The following is a 16,507-nucleotide window of genomic DNA, read 5'->3' as shown; positions in this document are numbered from 1 at the left end:
TATTAATTAAAAATATTAGTAAGTGATTGATTTTTAAATTGAATTGTTAAAGATACAATTTGCACAAATTTCTTTTTCTCTCTTTTTTTCCAAAAAAAAATAAAAATAAAAATAAAAAAACAAAAACAAAACAATTGCCTCCAATACACAACCTATACCAAAGTTGTCCATTTGCCTAGGAATAGATTATTTTGGTATTAGTAATAATATCACAAACTGTTCATTTACAATTTCATGGTGTCTTTGTCAATCTTTGGGGTCTTCTATTGTTATTACCATCGATGAGTTCACATACAAGATGCCTTGATTTTTGAGTGCATACTCTTATTTTTCACACCCAATTGATCTTGTTATTACTCTCTCAATTTCCAACAATATGTCTTCTTTCTAGACATTATTTTACTCTACCAACATCACCTCTCCAATTTCCCTCACATTCTTCACAAATGGACTTACAAAATTTCTTATATCTAGATTGCTATCAAATGGAATTAAAGCACCATTTGCATACACAAATGATTCAAGATTCATGCTAGCAAAAACATTATACCACAAATCATCTTATTTAAAGTTGTGGTATGCTCCACCGCAACTATGTATACTCTAAAATATATACTTTCAAAATACGATAACATTTGAGGCATCTTACCTCCAAAATACTTGATGAGGTTGGCATCTAAGAAATGATCAAAGCACAACATTTGTGCATGTATGCAAGAATGAATCATGGTGATAGGCTATTAAGTCAATAATATCCTTTCAAGTGGATATGCATCATGAGCTTGAGAATCAAAGTATTTTGCTTATGATCCAATCTAGAGCCTTTCCAACTCTGATTAATCTATTGAATTTTTGTCAAAGTGATGGATGAATATCCACAACATACTGAGCTCACTTCACATGTAAAAGAAGGTGAATATTATCATATGTAGTAAATAACTCATATTTACAAATCACTCACATATCAATAACTTAACTAGTAACACCAACAATCTATTGTCAAACCTCACAAAACAAACTTCTTACAATAATATACAAAATTGTTCATTCTAACAAGTACTATTTTAACATCATCTCCTCGCTTATCAACCATTGGTAATATTAAAGCCCCTTTTGAATCCAAACAAAGAAAAATCTTCATAGATACTAATGATCTCAACATATCACTAAACTCTTTAGTTAGCTAAAGTTGAACACATCACCTCTTTCCTTCTTTCTTCTTATACTCAATTTTTTGATCTGCTAAATAAAATTCCATTATTAGACATACATCGCAATTTTTTTTTTATTGGAACTCTAGCACATTCCATCTCACTTTCAAAGTTGAAGATCTTTGATATTGGATTCATAAATATTTGTATAGTTACACAAAAACAACTTTGATTTCTTTTATAATTTACAAATTGTACTATGAGAACATATCTTATGAAATGAGCCTGCTCTATTTCTTCTATTATACACAAATTGTACTATGAGAAACATTTTACATGAAACCAAAAAAAAATTGTAAAATTGAAATGGTTGAAAAGTAATCCAAAAAAAGCAAAGAAATCAAAAGGACTCACATCCTTCATCACTTCTAATTTTTAAAATGATGCAAATTCTCAAATGATGCAAAAAGTCAACTTCAAAATTAACTTGTGTTTATAATTTTTATTGAAATTTATATTCATAATTTTTAATCATCATATTATTATAAATTATTGGTTGATATAAAACCTTAGTTTAGAATAAAAAGTCCTTGTCAAAGATATAAACATTAAAGAATTAAAAGGTCAATACACTCTTGTGCCACTCAAAAAAGACTATAAAATTATTTAAAGATAATATAATATTAAATTAGAATGGCTATTGCTAAAGACAAGAAGACTAAAAAGTCTTGAAATAAGACTAATAATTAGAAAGGCATTGATAAGAGTGAAGAAGTCTTCACTCTTGCCTCTATATATATTCTTAATTAGGAAATACGTGGCGATATTCCATAAGACCTCCAAAACGTGTTGATTTTGAAAGACATGTATCTTAACTTGCAAGGCAAGTTTTTTACATGTGCACCATATAATTAGCTTGTTTTATAAGCTATCAAATATAATTAACTTCTTTACCAAATTTTTAGTCTATCAATCAATTATAAACATATGTAAAGTCAAAGAAGTATCTATATAGCTTCTACAAAGCTCTTCTAAAAGATATCATGAAATACATCTACTTTTATCTATTTCTATTTAATCATATAGATAAATATTAAAGTAAATATGTATGTTTGTGATATTACTCTCCTTTTTTAGGCATGCATTCCATGAAGAGTGGTCATCATCTTTCATATATTTTATAATTCTTCATCTTGATTTTGATGGATGTTGCCAATGAAAAGCTTCAACTATCTTTGATGGATTTGTAAGATTCTTTGCTGGCTCTCATGTGCATTTACTAATATGATATTTATATCAATGAATAAGATATATTAATCTATTTTGGTACCAATTTAAATCTAAGACTTCTTCCACCTCAAATTCTTCATTATTATCTACTTCTATAGGAAGAGGTGGTATTTGTCTTCTTTCCAAAATATTCATTGTCTTATATAGCTCAAGAAGAGATACGTAAAATATACGATGGATCTTCATAAATTTTGATAGATGTGATCAATAAGCAACATGATTGATTTCTTTAAAAATAGAAAAAGGTCTAAGCCTACAATAGTCCAACTTGTCATAAGGACAAGTAGTCTTAATATTGTGACAAAGTAGCCTACTCTCTCATTCACATTGAATTATGGTTGTTCCTTACAATAGACATCTCCATTAAACTTTTGTTGTTTTTGAGCTTTATTTAAGTGTACCTTTATTGTTACATATAGTATTAATAAAAAATTTGCTAAATCTTTTATTTTCAGATTATAAACTTTTGAAAAGTCTTCAAAATCTTGATACAAATTGAGTCCTCCTATTCAATATAATATCTATGGAGAATTCATGATAGTGATTAATATTATCAAGAAAAAGCTTAGCCATTTCTTCACTTGTGATAGATTTTGTATATGATACAAAATATGCCATCTTGATAAAACAATCTACTATCATGAATATAGAATCACATAAACTTAAGATTGAAAGATCTATAATAAAATCTATAGTAATAAAAGACCATGGTTGTTTTAAATAGATAATGGTTGAAGAAGTATATAAGATCGATCATGAGGAGTTTTTGATCTTAAATAAATATCACATGATTGTAAAAAGTCTTTAATTACTTTTTATATTTGAAGCTATCAAAAATCTCTCAATATTTGCTTCAAAGTCTTATTGTATCCAAAATGTCTGATTGTTAGAAAGTTATAACAAGCTTGAAGAACACATCATTGTGCCTTATTTTTTGAAATATATAATCATTCTTCAAAATAAAGTAGATTATTCTTGATTTCAAACTTAGAAATATCATAAGACTTAAAAAAGTTATTCTTGATATTATGAATAAGAAGATTAGAGGACACACCTAATTGAATTTTTTTGACAAAGATTGAATCAATAATTAATATTGATTTTATTGCTCAAAGATTAAAAATTTTTAAATTCAAGAGAATCATTCTTTTTTAATCAAAAGTTGCATTTTCTTCTTTTTGTGCAAGAAAAAAACATCTTGAAAGGACGTTTGATAAATCTTGTTGTTTCTTGGATGAATAAGTGATCTTGAAATCAAATCTTGATAAAGACATGCTCCAACAAGCTTGGCAACAATTTAAAATACATATTGATATAAAATAATCAAGATTCTTATGATCCGTATATATAATGACTAGACTAAAAGCGCCTTCTAAATAATGATGTCATTCTTTAAATGAATCCACAATTGCAAGAAGTTCTTTGTTGTAGATCTCATAGTTAATCTTGGCTGCTGAAAATTTTCTAGAATGAAAAACTATTAGATATAGCTTGTCATCTGCTCCGATTTGTGACAAAATAAGACATATATCAAAGTCTCATGTATCTATTTTTATGAAGAACGGCTTCAAAAAGTCGATAAAGTATAAGTTTGGTATAGAAATAAATGTTGTTTTCAAGGCTTCAAAAGATGGTTCAACTTCTTTATTCTATTCAAGTTTGTCTTTACATATCAAGCGTATAATAAGAGCCACAACTTGAAGAAAGTTCTTGATGAAGATCTAATAATAATTGACAAATCTCAAATAATATTGGACATCTTTAACTATTTTTAAAATCTTCCAATCTATGATAATTTGGACCTTAAGATAGATCATAAGACTATTGTTTAAAATGATGTATTCTAGAAAGTCAACTTAAGTAGTGTGAAATATAGATTTTTTCATCTTTGCAAATATTCTTATATTTCTTAGTTTTTGTAATACACAATGAATATAAAATTCACACTCTTTTGTATTCTTAGAATAGATCAAGATATCATCTAAATAACAAAAAATAAAATTATTAAGAAACTCACAAAAGACATCATTCATTAGATGCTAAAAAGCAACTGATATATTTGTGACTCCAAAAGACATGATATTATATTTGAAATGTCCAAACCTGGTTTGAACTACATTTTTCTATATATTTTCTTTTTTAATACATACCAAATTATATGCTCTTTTAAATCTATTTTCGTATAGATTTTTACTTAATTTAGTTGATCAAGAAGTCTTAAAATCAAAGATAGATGGTACTTATTTTTGATGGTGAGTCCTTAATAGTGCACACACATCAAAAATAGGTACCCTCTATGTTGAATCCTTGATAGTGTATATACACCTGTAGAGATTTGTTTTTTTTTTCTTTACAAATAAGATAAGAGTCTTGGCTAGAGATTTAGAATGATACATAAAGTTCTTAGCCAAATTCTCATTAATGTATTCTTTGAGTATAGCCATTTCATTTTGTAATAGGCTATAGATTGGTCCAAATGGTGGTTAAGTTCATTCTTGAAGTTCAATGGAATAATCATAAGGACAAATAATCAATGGTTGCATGCAATAGCTTGAGTAATAAATTGTTCAAAAAATTTTGTTTTTGATATTATCAATAACAAATCTTTGACATTTTTCTTCAATTCATATCAAAATTGATTGATAAGGAATTTTTTATCCCAGTCTACGTCGCAAGCAAGGTTTTGGAATTTTGCAATATATATAGTAGCTGATTGTGATCTTTATCATAAAGATAAGAACTTAGTCTCTATTGCTCTTTTTTGATTACTTTCTCTAAATGTGGCCATAAACACTTTTAGGAATGAATTCAAATCATGAAGGACTTATGAATTCTTTTATATCAAAGGTGCAAACTAAAAGAGATTACTTTTAGATAGAAGTACACCTATGAATCCAATTTGAGTAAATCTATTAGGATATTGGAAGGACTGCAATCTTAGATAAAGCTTGACTTGTTGTAAAGATCTTCAAAATTTTGAACTTATTCCATCAAAATTCTTAAGCATATTAATCCTTGTCTCTGTTATATTTGTAGAAGCAAAACTTTTTAGATTTAGTTCTGAGATCAATTTATTTGCTTTCATGAACTATAAAATTTCTAGATACAAACTATGAACTTCTTCCATAGGCATAAGATTAGTATTTTTGTGGTTGACGCTTATCATGAATGAAATTTCCACTTGAAGAATGTTGACAAGTTCATAAAGATTTGCAATAGTTGCAAATCTATTCTTACTTTTGTCAAGTAAAACATCCATAATTTTTCCTTCCATTTCAAGTAATTTAACAAATTGACAAGTCAAATTAGAGGAAGATAATCCACAACCTTTAATGTTGAAAGAGAGATAATCTTCTCTCTTTAAGGAAAAAATTCATATTAGAAATTTTAACAATTTGTTGAAAGAAGGATAATCTGCAATCTTTAAAATACAACAATAGAAGTAGGATTATTAATTCACTTCTAAAACAAAAGAAGAATAATGAATTAGCATTCTTCTCAAATTGTTAAGGACATGAACCTCTAAGAAATAAAAGGCCAATACACTCTTGTATCACTCAAAAAAGACTATAAAATCACTCAAAGATGATATAGTATTAAATTAGAATGGCTATTGCCAAAGATAAGAAAACTAGAAAGACTTGAAATAAGACTAAAGACAAAAAAGGCATTGATAAGAGTAAAGAAGGCTTCACTCTTGCCTCTATATATACTTTTAATTAGAATCTATGTAACAATGTCCTATAAGACTTCTAAAATGTGTTGACTTTGCAAGACACATAAACTTGCAAGACAAGTTTTTATATGTACACCATATAATTAGTTTATTCAATAAGCTACAAATACATGGTTAACTTGTTGATTTAGTTTCTAGCCTACCAATCAACTACAAATATATGTAAAGTCAAAGCAACATCTATGAAGTTTCTAAAAAGTTTCTTTAGAAAATATTATAAAATAAATCTACTTTTATCTAATTTTACTTAATCATATAGGTAAATATTAGAATAAATATGTATATCTATGATAGTTCTATCTAGTATAAATGTTCTTTATCTAATCGATATGGTGTCCTTAATCATATATTTAATTTCAAGAAATTTACCTCATCATAAAGAAATTAAAAATAAAATGTTTTAAATAAATGAATAGGTTGTGAAAAAAAGACTTGCTACCATTGTAACATTTAGGATGATGATATGCTTCACGGATTTAGCTAAAATTTCATAATGAGCATATTTCAAGAAGGTATTCTGCAAAATCCAAATAGGACTATGCAAGATATGTCTGTTCAAGAATAAGCTAAATTCTAAAATTCATTAGTAGAATTCATATGTACTAAGAAGAACCACAAAATCAATTTAAAAGAAAATAGATAAGACATTTTGACTTGACTAAGTTATCCAATATTAATTGATATTCCAAAAAATCCAAGTACAAACTTTCAACACATATCTAAGGATTGTTGTAAGTTCAACGTCAATATTTGGTACTAACCAATCTGCTCTATATACAAAAGGCATCACAAATGATCAAAATTTATTTATCAGAGAATAAAAGAAGAATAGAATAATATATGTTAGATTGATGTAAAATAATAGAAGATACGAAAAAGAAGGAGTGAGGCTTCTATGAACAATACAAGTTGATAATAATAGAAAAATAGAGATGTCTACAAAAACCAAATGAGGAGGTCGAAGAAGGACTATGAAGCTTTTGAAAGCTCCAAAAGTACTATATGAGATTTATATATAGCATTAACAATGCACCATAGAAGTAGACACTCCTATAAACACTTTTTTAAAACACAATAAAAGAAAATAATAAAAACCAATAAAAATGGACACAAAAATAAAAAAGATCAGAGGCACAAAGAAGGTGCTCCATGAGGCGTCCCTTAGATTGAATCTTGGATATATTGTACCTTAATCCTATTGGAGGTCAAATACACAACCACAAAACTACCTAGTTGTGATTACAAAATCAAGGTCTCACCAAGTTGCAAAGCATCTATGTGCACCAAATGAAGTATTTTTTTAGATAATTTTTTAGTCTGTTGCCACATCTGCATTCATGCAACTAGAGAAGCACAATAGAGGTGATCACAACATAGTTGATCATAGTATTAGAATCCAATGAAAATCAAAATCCAATGAAAATCAAAATCCAATGAATTGGAATCCGCTATGTAAATTGTTGCAAAACTTGAAGCTATTGTGCTATGTAAAAAGATGTCTTTGACTACACAACAATACATTGAAAGCCCGATCAAGGCCAAAACAAAAACCTCTACTTAATGAACACATGTTGTAAACTCCAAAGAACGTAAATTTTTTTTGATGAAATCAAAGACCATTCCATGCAACAAATGAGAACCACTATTTGTCTTGGCTATTTATCTCCTTAAGCAATGAAAACCAAGAAGGATCTATGCGATGAATGAAATCCACCACTTGTCTCTTTGAGCAACCTTAACGTATAGATAGTGACACAAAGTAACTTTCATAATTATGAATAAAATTTTGTGCATCGAATCAAAATGTGAATTATCAAACTTGTGCATAGAAAATATGGTTTTCCAAGACTAAATTCTTTTGCCTAGTCAAATAATAATCAAACACATTAGTATGTAAAAATTCTACCACATATAATGAATATTTATTATGCTTATTTAGTAGAATCACAGAACAAATATGACAAATTTAACATTTTAAATAATTCTTTTCTATTTCTAATCATATAAATCATTAAATCAAATATGAAACTAAAAAATATGCACTAACATAATTAAAGGATATCTTTTTGTATATATTGAAAGTGCTATGATTGGAATGAATAAATAGATCACAAAAGTTGACTTCACTAGCACATCGACGTATTATGCAATGCTTCCGAATGATGTTTTAATTAACCAAAGCGTGTAAATCAATATAACATTAAAAAAACGTATGATTAAGGAAATGCCAAGTTTAAACAAATCCAATTTATATGCTTCAAACTGCATACAAAAAACTAGGATGCTCTAAGCTAAGGGAAATAACAGTGACCTGCAACCTGAAACAAAGAAACTATAAAAAGTAATAATAATAATAATAATAATCATAAAAATAAAACAAAAAAAAACTCTACTGTCGTGTATTTCATGTATGTTACATCAACTTACATGTCAAGTCCGTAAAAATATCCTCGTTCTGAATAAGTTTCTGCAAAATTCTGTTGCTAACTACCCTGATCTCATCCGTTAAATGCAGTGAAAAAATCAATCGTGTCCTGTAAGCCCTTGATAAATGTGTCAACCTCATCGGTGGTGTTGTAGAAATACAAGCTTGCTCGAGCACTGGCATTGATGCCCAGATGCCGATGCAGAGGTTGCGTGCAGTGGTGACCAGATCGCACAGCAATCCCGTGCTGTAATTCAATTGCCACAGTAAGTTTCGTTTCATGGAAGTGAGTTTCTTGCAGATGAGAAACTGGTATCAATTACGACATTCTAAGCTTGCTGGGGCACAAAACATGGAAAATTATAACTAAACTAGAATAGTTATAATTTTTTTATTTTGAATCCTGACCAATCGTCAAACCGTTGTCAAATCGAAGATACCTTGAATAATGGGGGCATAGCTAATAAAATGAAGCAAGTTATAGAGCTAAGGAAAGAAGCGAACTGGAAAGTAGTGCACCTGTTGATCTAGGAACGTTGATAGATCCGTAGCGTGAATACCCTCCACATTAAATGCACACAAAGATGCACGGTTTTCACCATTAGGGCCTACTGGAGGACCATAGATCCTTACGCCTGGGACTTTTGATAGACTGTCGTACAAATATTTTGACAGTTCCATCTGCAAGACAGAATGACATAATTTAAAACATAGCCTTCTAATTGGCAGCTCTCCAAAGATGGTACTTCCAAGACGTCCTGACTTGAGAAAATGTACAAGTTTCCACTTCTCAAAACAAACGATTCTATTTTTAGTGATTAAGCAATGACTGCTATCTAACAAGCCTTAGAAATTTCGTTGCAACGTATAGTATACTAAGCCCAACTGAAAGCGACAACATAGGTAGTATTAAGTGTAGAAAAGCAGAACAGAACCTCGTATTTGTGTACACGATCCATTCCAATCTTGTTCAAGTAGTCCAATGCTGCCCCTAACCCAATAGCTTCTCCAATTGCAGGTGTGCCAGCTTCAAAACTGAGAAGATTTCCAAAAGCTTAGTTCTCAGCCAGTTCTTCCCAATTAACCGATGAGCACCGAAGATAACCCAAGGGACCATGAGCACTTATCACCAAGACAACAAACTATGTGAGTGCACATTACTTACCGTGAAGGTGGGCTAGCGTAAGTAGATCGATCTAGAAAAACATCAACGATCATCTCTCCTCCTCCTGCAAGAATAACCCAATATGATCATGTGGATGCAAATAAGAAAATAAAATATTGGTCATGTAACGCCATATACAAATATTCGAGCATAAAAATAATATCAAATCCCAAGTTTGAGGGGAAAGACCCTCAAAGGAGATGAGGCCCTATTCAATTCAGATGCCGCAGGATCTGAAAAAGGTAGCAAAATCCTTACCTAGGAATGGTGGCATTGACTCAAGAATTTCTGTTGTCCCCCATAGAAATCCCATGCCCGTGGGTCCGCACATCTGCAAAATTGGCAAATAGGACCTAAAAAACATGAGTATGCATTTGGAAATAAAAGCAAGAATGAACATAAGATCCTTACCCAGAAATGCACATTAACATAAATACAAGATTCCCAACTATTGAATTTGATATCAAAAAATCATGTTACAACCTTGTGAGATGATGCAACTAAAAAGTCGCCACCCAAGCCCTGCACATCCACAGGCATGTGCGGCACGCTTTGGCATGCGTCTACCAGAACCTTCGCACCCACAGCATGTGACCATTGCACAATGTCCGCAATGGGATTCACACAACCTGTCACCAAGCAGAAGAAGGCATTCAATACATGTGACACTTGTAAGGAACAGGCGATCTTTGGATAGGATACATACGTTATTGCTGAGTCCACTAGCTAAAAAGAAAAAACCAAACACTCTGACTCGGATTCTAGAGATATTCAAAAAGTCCTTTTTGTCTTACAAGTACAGTACATACCTAACACATTAGAGACATGAAATGTTGTAACCAGCTTGGTACGTTCATTTAAAAAGCCTTTGAGCTGCTCCAGATCTAGAGTTTCTTCAGGTGTTAATTCCACAAATCTCAACTTCGCCCCGGTTTTCTGCGCTACGAGCTGCCAAGGTACGATGTTGCTGTGGTGCTCAGCCACGCTCAAAACAACCTGCGCATGGTCATATCGACCAGTACCCCAGTTGAAGTCGTACTTCTCAACCATAAACCCTACTAACGAATTTTTAAAACTTTGAGGCTTGGGATCAAGCTGACTCTGCCACTGCCTCTAACAATCAACCGCCCGTCGACAAGAATACTCCGAATAAGACACATTTCTAAAAAAATAAACACGTCCAGACACGGCCTACCTCATCACCTTCCTTGAGGTTGGTGAGGCCCCACGTGTATGCGACAAGGTTGATGGCCTCACTGGCATTGCGAGTGAAGACGATCTCACGATCGCTGGGCGCGTTGATGAAGTCCGCTACCTTTTTCCTTGCCAATTCGTATTCATCCGTAGCCTTCGCACTACATTCCAGGCTGTTACAACATCGAATGGACGAATTGCTACTACACGTGTACTCTGGTAGTGGCTAAATTTGTAAAACAAACACTTGAAATCCAACTTGGCGAGTACGGCAACAAGACAAGTTAGACGCAGGCAATAATGGAAAAGTCTGAAAACGAAAAACACCTCAAAGCGTGGATTCCACGATGCACATTTGCGTTGTAGCCCTCGTAGTAATCCCGCAGAGCCTTAAGAACAGACGCAGGTTTTTGAGATGTGGCGGCATTATCAAGGTAAACCAACTTGTAACCGTTCACTTCCTGCGACGCGAAACCACGACACATGAGCCTCGTAATAAATGCGAAGATGACCTGGTCGCATATTGGCTCATCGAGCACATCGAACTACCTCCTTCAACAATTCAATCAATGCAGCACAAGCCAACATGCCAGCTGAACTATACGAATTCTGCCATCACTAATCACATCCACGAAAACCACCAAACACACCGCCACTCTCCGCACTCCAGTGTCCTAACCATCAATTCCCACCCTCCACACGACAAAGCAAATCACCTCTATCCCACACCAACAAAAGAAAAGCCAAGTACAAACCTGGTCGAGTATAGGGAAATCTCCTTTCGTGATCTCACCGAGAGACGATGCCTCGGTGATGTAATTCTCCACCGAAACGACAGACTTCACCACACCCGCTCCCGCAAACCGGCCTCCAATTCTCCGGCAATTGAGCGTCACTGGCGCAAATCGCTTGCCGAAACTAACTCCAGCGCACGAGGCCAGGCCGCTCTTCTCCACTGCGCCCAAACCTTGATGCAGGACCAGCGTGCGGCGAAACCCCAATTGAGCTGACGACGCCATAGCTGCCCAAATTGCGACAACAGAGCTCCTCGCATTCACGCCCACGCCACACCTTGTGGGGCTCTGGGAGGGCAAATCCTAGATAAACTGATTACTTTGGCTTGCGAATTTTCCAGAGAAGATCTTATTTCAACGCCATGGGGGAGATTTTGAGGTGCCTACGTGTGAGTCGGATTGCGACACCCAAGCTGACGTTGATGGATCGAAGATACGACGTAGCTATTTCGTACATGATTCCACTCTACAAAGAATGAAGATTTATTTGCGGAGAATGAATTTGGTTGAGAATGTGGGGTAGGTGCGACATGGTAATCACATCACGTAATCCTGAACAATGAGGCTTTATGGGAATTTAAAGAAAGTGGTGATTAGGATTAGTATGAACTTTGTGTAAAGTATTTGACATGTCTCTTGAATGCTTACATTGTATGCAACAAAAATAGAAGAATTATGTATAAATAGTGGAAATTTGTGTTGTTGGGCAATGAAAAGTTGTAAAATTTTAATTTGTGGTTGTTAAGTAAAAAATCAATCACTTGTAAAGCAACCAAGAATATATATATATATATATATATATATTTATTTATTTATATTTATTGATATATATATATATATATATGCATAAAAATGGAACCATTTTTTTTAAGTGTTATTGGCTAATGTAGTTCTTATTAATTGCAACAACTTAAATAGCTAAATTAAAATAATTTTGGAATAAACTAAATTTACACTCGATCTTTTGTCTTCATTATATGGATAAAAAATTCTTCATCATATTCTATTCAATCATATTCAATCATATTCTAGATAAAAGATCTTGATTATATTTGGAGAAAACTACAAAATGTATAAATGGATTTTTTACATAGATTTCAAATATAGAAGGGAATTTTACTTTGATAGCTAAAATAGCTAATTTAATTAAATTTTAGAATAAACTACATTTGTTGTGGTGGTTTTAGATTTACTATTTTAAGAATAAATCATCTAGATTATAGTTGGAGAACTGCATTTTGAAAGGGCAACATAAATTTTTACATCGTAAAATGACAATGTATGTTTTTGGCCAATAAGAAGGCTTCTTTATTATCTCTTTGTCTAATAACTAAGTTTTTATATTATGTAAATAGCAGAATGGAATTACTTATTTATGGTTTCTAAGGTCATCATAATTTGTATCGTAATTTATTTATTTTTAATTGCAAAATATTTGAAAATATCTCAATGTAATAAAAATTCTTTGCAATATGCTTACTGAATTTTTACACCAAAGCTACAAGTTTACTTTACAGTAAATTTTAAATGCGTCACAACAAAGATTGTGTATATTTTTTAAGATTAATTTTATTATAATAGAACTTGTATTCAAGTAAAATGTTAGTAATATACTCTTTCAAGCACTTTATAAGTATTGTTACATTTTTAAAATCTCGCCCAAATAGAATATATATATATATATATATACATATATATATTTTTTTGTTTTTGTTTTTTTATTTTTTTGGTTCCTCTAAATTTTATAAGAATACTTAAAAATATAAAATAAAGTTAAGTATTAATATTGTAAGTTGTATAAGTTGCTTATTATTGTATTTTCTTGAAGAAAATTTAAGAAGAATTCAAAATGAATGAAATCTATTGAAATCAAGTAGCTATTTCTTAAACCAAATTAATCTATTATCTATTCTTAATTTTCAAAAGAATTCTAATAACACCAATGGGAGCTCAAAGTTATTTATTCTTATGCTTTCTATGATAACAATAGGTGTTAAAATGATAAGAGTTTAGTCTTTGCAAGAAGAAGAAGAAGAGAAAAAAAAAAGAAAAAAAAGAAGAAGAGTTTAATCATACAATATAGAAACACCTTCAAATCTAATAAAATTATTATATTTTAAAATTATTGTAGTATAATCTTTATTTTAAAAATATATGTCTTTTTTAATTATTTAGTTTTTTAGTTTTTTAGTTTTTTTTCATTCATCTACACGTTTTTTTATTTTATTGTATATTTTAATAATTTGTAATGATCATTGACAAGTTGCTATAGTACTAAGATGTACTTGTATGTTTTTTCAATTATAACTAAAGTATATGGGAATAGTATTTGATAGAGCAAGCAAAGACTTATCTAAGTTTTTGGTGATGAACAGATTCAGTATTTGCTTTTTGGATTCCAACTTCTTGAAGATGTAAATGGCTTGTAAAATCAACGTCATCATACTAAAATTGTTGCTGGAGCGCCACATCGTCTTCTACAACATGAGATCGTTGTTGCCATAATTTGTAACGAGATCTTTGGCAGTGAGCCATCACGAAAGCGGTGCTGCTGGTGCGATTCCCTTGGTTTTCGACCTAAGTAGAAGGATGCGGCGGTTGCAATGAGTGAGGATCTGTCTCGAAGACCCGTGGTTGGCCCGATGGTCCCCACACCGAACTTGTCGAGATACCGCGATTCGTGAGCAATTTGGTTAGAATTTCGTTCCGAGTTGATATTTTCAGAATTGGGTTGCGCGGAGTTGAGTGCAGTTTTGCCCAGAGCGTTTGGTCATGGGAGGGTCGTCTGCAGAATCGCAGAGTGCGAATGCGGGGGACGGCAGCACGTTCGATGGAGTCGGAGATGGGTTCGATGTTCTCAACTATATTAATTTCCAGTGGGATGTGGTGTCTCCGTCGGAGATGAGCGGGCGCTTCATTGTCAAGCCCAAGACGGCCCAAGTGAGTTAACTGCCCATGCCTCCGCTTCTTCCTTTTTTTTTTTTTTTTTTTTTTTTTTTTTTTCTTTTTTTGCTATCCCTGCGTGTCAGATTGGGCTCGTCTTGGCTACGTGTAGAGATTTGCATTGTGGAGCTACGAGATGCGTTGCCCTCCTCTCTCGTGCCTATGATCGTGCACCGATTTCAGTAGAAATGTGACAAATTTTTCCAAGTAGCTGGACAGTTCGTCTACAATTCGCAAGGAAGGAACTCTCATCCTTCGCAACGACGCCAAGACAAGCTACTGAATCGGGAACGTCCTTAGTTGATCTGGGTTCTTGCGTTGAGGGCAGTCCAAATTTTGAAAAGCAGAATTTCTCACTTCGCATCGCATTCTCATAGTTTGGAGATAGTGGATGCAATCCCAAAATTCAGTTTTCTAGCTTGTCCACCACTTCTAGCTTATCCATCACTATGTGAATGCCATATGCATTGAAGTGAATATTAATACAAACTAACCTGGATTTCTCCCTCTTGCCATCGTTTTGTAGCACCCCACGTGTAGCTTACTTCCAAGTGTTTGCAGCTTAGGGTTAACGAGCTTGAAAGTTTTGCGTTGACATGTTTCCATGGACTGATTTTCTTTTCTAGGTTCAGACATGTAGTTGCAATGTGTTTTGTTTTTCTGTTTTTCAACAGTCGCTGCATCCAGAGAGATGAGAGTTCTTGTGGTTGTCTATTCATGTGAAGAAATTCACTTGTTTTTTTTGCTCTTTACACTAAGCTTCTTCCATTGGATACTTAATCGCAAGGGCAGCCATTTGGGGTTCTCCATGGTGGCGTCACAGCGTTTCTATCAGAGACCCTATGCAGCTTGGGAGCTCAAGTTGTGTCTCAATGGGCTCGAGTTGCAGGGATTGATCTGACCGTCAACCATTTACAATCTGCTCCGATTGGTACTGAGGTCATTGCCAAGGCGGTCCCTCTCCGAGTAGGCAAACGAGTCCAGGTACATATCTGTCCTCGCTTTCTGTTAGTATTCCATGTGCGCACTCTCTAAATTATTCTTACTTCACTGGCCCTTTCCTGACATTTACATCCAGCAATTGAAGCTCCGCAGATGAGTCACATTAACCAACTGTTGCGTGCATCACCGTCTGCGTGTGCGTTGTGTACCTTTGTTGCAGGTGTGGGACGTCCGCTTCAGCACTCCTAAAACTAACTCTGGCTCATCATCAACCGAAGCGCAAGAATTCACCACCATTGCGGTTGCCCGTCTGAGTCTCATTATAGGGTTGCCCGATCCAGAGAAAGCGAGACCAGGTAATGAAAAGCTCATCGCTATTGCCCGGAAGAACAATGTAGAGTTGGCACCCCAAGTTGTGTCCAAGCTGTAGCAAACCGAAGGTGCACTTCGCAGCGGCATCTGCAGCAGCTAATAGAATCAAGCGTTTTATAGAACTATTTCATTAGGACCATGTCGCTGATTGAGTAATACATCCGCCTTTGTGGCCTTACAATTGGATCAACATTCAATGTGAAGTCTTAATTATTCCACACCAGATGATTGATTTGTTTAATTGGCTGAATACTGATGTGCCAATAAGTAATCTTATCACTAAAATCACGGGCACGAAGAAAGTAGCTTTTGCTTCATCGGTGCTTATGTGGTACTGAAATTTTATTCTCAAACATAATGAAAATATCGGAGGCAGTCCATGCTGGAGACTAATCAGGAGGTACCTGGATGAATGAGACTCCTTGATCGAGTGGCCCAAGGCGCCGGGTTCAGACTCCAGTTTGACAGAGCGTAGGCTCAAATTTTTCAGCCGTG

General features: G+C 33.2%; 2 protein-coding genes across 2 annotated transcripts; one reads left to right on the top strand and one right to left on the bottom strand.

The window, feature by feature from the left end:
* Positions 1-8,372: 8,372 nt before the first annotated feature.
* On the bottom strand, positions 8,373-12,066 carry LOC112276248 (cysteine desulfurase 1, chloroplastic). Its single transcript, XM_024507382.3, has 10 exons — positions 11,717-12,066; positions 11,289-11,422; positions 10,963-11,122; positions 10,577-10,763; positions 10,251-10,396; positions 10,026-10,098; positions 9,768-9,831; positions 9,538-9,637; positions 9,122-9,283; positions 8,373-8,849 (listed from the first exon to the last, which is right to left on the bottom strand). The coding sequence occupies exons 1-10, from the start codon at positions 11,978-11,980 to the stop codon at positions 8,676-8,678; spliced, it is 1,464 nt and encodes a 487-aa protein (XP_024363150.1). The 5' UTR covers positions 11,981-12,066; the 3' UTR covers positions 8,373-8,675.
* A 2,048-nt stretch (positions 12,067-14,114) lies between these two features.
* Positions 14,115-16,202, top strand: LOC112275571 (1,4-dihydroxy-2-naphthoyl-CoA thioesterase 1). Its single transcript, XM_024506044.3, has 3 exons — positions 14,115-14,695; positions 15,491-15,682; positions 15,861-16,202. The coding sequence occupies exons 1-3, from the start codon at positions 14,528-14,530 to the stop codon at positions 16,068-16,070; spliced, it is 570 nt and encodes a 189-aa protein (XP_024361812.1). The 5' UTR covers positions 14,115-14,527; the 3' UTR covers positions 16,071-16,202.
* The last annotated feature ends 305 nt before the right edge of the window (positions 16,203-16,507 follow it).

The sequence above is a fragment of the Physcomitrium patens genome, chromosome 23 (assembly GCF_059467195.1).
Source record: "Physcomitrium patens ecotype Gransden chromosome 23, ASM5946719v1, whole genome shotgun sequence".
Lineage (NCBI taxonomy): Eukaryota > Viridiplantae > Streptophyta > Bryopsida > Funariales > Funariaceae > Physcomitrium > Physcomitrium patens.
This window is presented reverse-complemented; position numbering and strand designations above follow the sequence as displayed.

Bases quoted from the DNA above. Each gene is read 5' to 3' on its own strand.
- LOC112275571 (XM_024506044.3), top strand. From the start codon at position 14,528: ATGGGAGGGTCGTCTGCAGAATCGCAGAGTGCGAATGCGGGGGACGGC. The intron at 14,696-15,490 runs GTGAGTTAACTG...TCGCAAGGGCAG, and splicing joins TCAAGCCCAAGACGGCCCAA to CCATTTGGGGTTCTCCATGG. The intron at 15,683-15,860 runs GTACATATCTGT...CCTTTGTTGCAG, and splicing joins GAGTAGGCAAACGAGTCCAG to GTGTGGGACGTCCGCTTCAG.
- LOC112276248 (XM_024507382.3), bottom strand. From the start codon at position 11,980: ATGGCGTCGTCAGCTCAATTGGGGTTTCGCCGCACGCTGGTCCTGCAT. The intron at 10,397-10,576 runs GTATGTACTGTA...GCTTGGTGACAG, and splicing joins TCATGTCTCTAATGTGTTAG to GTTGTGTGAATCCCATTGCG. The intron at 9,284-9,537 runs GTTCTGTTCTGC...TCTGTCTTGCAG, and splicing joins ATCGTGTACACAAATACGAG to ATGGAACTGTCAAAATATTT.